At 48.6% G+C, this 3,618-nt stretch overlaps 1 protein-coding gene across 1 annotated transcript; it reads right to left on the reverse strand.

Annotated features, from left to right (window-relative positions):
- Positions 1–293: 293 nt before the first annotated feature.
- On the reverse strand, positions 294–2,047 carry LOC140916553 (uncharacterized). Its single transcript, XM_073358213.1, has 2 exons — positions 1,559–2,047; positions 294–971 (listed from the first exon to the last, which is right to left on the reverse strand). The coding sequence occupies exons 1-2, from the start codon at positions 1,965–1,967 to the stop codon at positions 754–756; spliced, it is 627 nt and encodes a 208-aa protein (XP_073214314.1). The 5' UTR covers positions 1,968–2,047; the 3' UTR covers positions 294–753.
- Between the last annotated feature and the right edge of the window lie 1,571 nt (positions 2,048–3,618).

Genomic DNA, 3,618 nt, shown 5'->3' on the forward strand with positions numbered 1-3,618 from the left:
GAGTAAGGGGGAGACGTTTATGGCGGGGTGGGAGGTTGAGGCAAATCGCCTGGCTGCTGGTTACGCGCAGCCAGACACCAGGGCGGTTAGAAGAGCACAGGAGGGCGCGGTACGCATCAGAGAAGCTTTGAAAACCAGTTTCATGACTGGCCAGGCTATGGTGTGAAAGTTCTGTTTGTTTCTCCTTGATGAAACCCCCCAGCCCCTTGGTTCACTCTGCTTCCCTGTAAGCTAACCACCCACCCCTACTCCCTTCAATCACCGCTTGCAGAGGCAATAAAGTCATTGTTGCTTCACATTCATGCATTCTTTATTCATTCATCACACAAATAGGGGGATGACTACCAAGGTAGCCCAGGAGGGGTGGTGGAGGAGGGAAGGAAAATGCCACACAGCACTTTAAGCACAGCACTTTAAAAGTTTACAACTTTAAAATTTATTGAATGACAGCCTTCTTTTTTTTGGGCAATCCTCTGTGGTGGAGTGGCTGGTTGGCCGGAGGCCCCCCCACCGCGTTCTTGGGCGTCTGGGTGTGGAGGCTATGGAACTTGGGGAGGAGGGCGGCTGGTTACAGAGGGGCTGCAGTGGCAGTCTGTGCTCCAGCTGCCTTTGCTGCAGCTCAACCATACACTGGAGCATACTGGTTTGGTCCTGCAGCAGCCTCAGCATTGAATCCTGCCTCCTCTCATCACGCTGCCGCCACATTTGAGCTTCAGCCCTCTCTTCAGCCCGCCACTTACTCTCTTCAGCCCATCACTTACTCTCTTCAGCCCGCCACCTCTCCTCCCGGTCATTTTGTGCTTTCTTGCACTCTGACATTATTTGCCTCCACGCATTCGTCTGTGCTCTGTCAGTGTGGGAGGACAGCATGAGCTCGGAGAACATTTCATCGCGAGTGCGTTTTTTTTTCTTTCTAAGCTTCACTAGCCTCTGGGAAGGAGAAGATCCTGTGATCATTGAAACACATGCAGCTGGTGGAGAAAAAAAAAGGGACAGGGGTATTTAAAAAGACACATTTTATAAAACAGTGGCTACACTCTTTCAGGGTAAACCTTGCTGTTAACATTACATACATAGCACATGTGCTTTCGTTACAAGGTCGCATTTTGCCTCCTCCCACCGCGTGACTACCCCCTCAACCTTCCCCCTCCCTGTGGCTAACAGCGGGGAACATTTCTGTTTAGCCATAGGCAAACAGCCCAGCAGGAATGGGCTCCTCTGAGTGTCCCCTGAAGAAAAGCACTCTATTTCAACCAGGTGACCATGAATTATATCTCACTCTCCTGAGGATAACACAGAGAGATAAAGAACGGATGTTGTTTGAATGCCAGCAAACATACACTGCAATGCTTTGTTCTACAATGATTCCCGAGTACGTGTTACTGGCCTGGAGTGGTAAAGTGTCCTACCATGAAGGACGCAATAAGGCTGCCCTCCCCAGAAACCTTTTGCAAAGGCTTTAGGACTACATCTAGGAGAACCGCAAATGCCAGGGCAAAGTAATCCTTTCACATGCTTGCTTTTAAACCATGTATAGTATTTTAAAAGGTACACTCACCAGAGGTCCCTTCTCCGCCTGCTGGGTCCAGGAGGCAGCCTTGGGTGGGTTCGGGGGGTACTAGCTCCAGGTCTAGGGTGAGAAACAGTTCCTGGCTGTCGGGAAAACCGGTTTCTCCGCTTGCTTGCTGTGAGCTATCTACAACCTCCTCCTCCTCATCATCATCTTCTTCGTCCCCAAAACCTGCTTCCGTATTGCCTCCATCTCCATTGAAGGAGTCAAACAACACGGCTGGGGTAGTGGTGGCTGAACCCCCTAAAATGGCATGCAGCTCATCATAGAAGCGGCATGTTTGGGGCTCTGACCCAGAGCGGCTGTTCGCCTCTCTGGTTTTCTGGTAGGCTTGCCTCAGCTCCTTCAGTTTCACGCGGCACTGCTTCGGGTCCCTGTTATGGCCTCTGTCCTTCATGCCCTGGGAGATTTTGACAAAGGTTTTGGCATTTCGAAAACTGGAACGGAGTTCTGATAGCACGGATTCCTCTCCCCAAACAGCGATCAGATCCCGTACCTCCCGTTCGGTCCATGCTGGAGCTCTTTTGCGATTCTAGGACTCCATCATGGTCACCTGTGCTGATGAGCTCTGCATGGTCACCTGCAGCTTGCCACGCTGGCCAAACAGGAAATGAGATTCAAAAGTTCGCGGTTCTTTTCCTGTCTACCTGGCCAGTGCATCTGAGTTGAGAGTGCTGTCCAGAGCGGTCATAATGGAGCACTCTGGGATAGCTCCCGGAGGCCAATACCATCGAATTGTGTCCACAGTACCCCAAATTCGAGCCGGCAACGTCGATTTAAGCGCTAATCCACTTGTCAGGGGTGGAGTAAGGAAATCGATTTTAAGAGCCCTTTAAGTCGAAATAAAGGGCTTCATTGTGTGGACGGGTGCAGGTTTACATCGATTTAACGCCGCTAAATTCGACCTAAAGTCCTAGTGTAGACCAGGGCTTAGGCTCCAGGCTCCTTAGCAATGATGTGGCTAGGGTATAGGAGCTATATTGGAGGTACTGATCTGTGCTGGATTGTTTTCCATAAACTCTGAGGCAATTCCTTTCAGTTTCAGCACACCAATGCTCTTCCTCCGCTATGACCTCCTTCAACTGCAGGTGTCTTTAGATTGGACAGACAAGCCCCACATACAGACACTCATTAGTGGAGCAAGGGAGCTTTCTATGGTCTTCCACCTTATTGAAGAGAAGGTTAAGGTGAGACTTGATTACAGTCTCTAAGTACCCATCTGGAGAACAAATATTTAATAAAAGGTTCTTCAATCAGCAGAGAAAAGGTATAGCATGATCCAATGAGTGGAATTTAAAGCTAGACAAATTCAGACTGGAAATAAGATGTCAATTTTTAATGGTGAATGTAATTAACTATTGGAACAATTGCTGATTTGGAGCCTCCATCACTGTCAATTTTTAAATCAAGATTGGTTATTTTCTAAAAGATCTGCTCTAGGAATTATTTTGGGAAAGTTCTATGGGTATACAGGAGATGAAACTAGATGATCACAATGGTCCCAACTAGCCTTGAAATCTATGAATCTCTATAGTTTGTTAAATAAACTTATACTTGATTTCTCTGTAAATATATCTCAGTGCTGTGTGTTAAGAGGAGCAGTGATCTGAGTGGAACTGGTAAACTGGGTTGTGCTGTTTCTTTGGAAGCAGTGAATGTGTGAATACTGCAAGCGTGCAGTGCATTGGGGCTGGACACTCCAGAGATTGCTCGGTTGGGCTCGAGGGTTGGAATGTGTCTATCGCTAGCTTGTACACTGACAGTGGGCTCTGCAAGGCCTAGAGGGGAGTGCTTGTATTGCCTGTAGCCGCTGGAGTTGGAGACCTGACCCCTGTCAGGCACAAAAAAGGCTTCCTCAAGCTATGGTGGTAGCAAGATGCCTTAGAACCCTGAGTACTCTTCAGGAAGCATCAAACTGGACAAGAAAGGGCTAAAGAGCAGCACTGGGCTCAGGCAGTGCTGCGCTGCCATACCTGCATGCCATGTCAGTCTTAGAGGAGGAGCCTTAAAAGGAAACGGCTTAGTTCAAAAGGGTCTAGTGCTAGGAA

This window comes from Lepidochelys kempii, chromosome 8 (assembly GCF_965140265.1).
Source record: "Lepidochelys kempii isolate rLepKem1 chromosome 8, rLepKem1.hap2, whole genome shotgun sequence".
NCBI classification, from domain to species: domain Eukaryota; kingdom Metazoa; phylum Chordata; order Testudines; family Cheloniidae; genus Lepidochelys; species Lepidochelys kempii.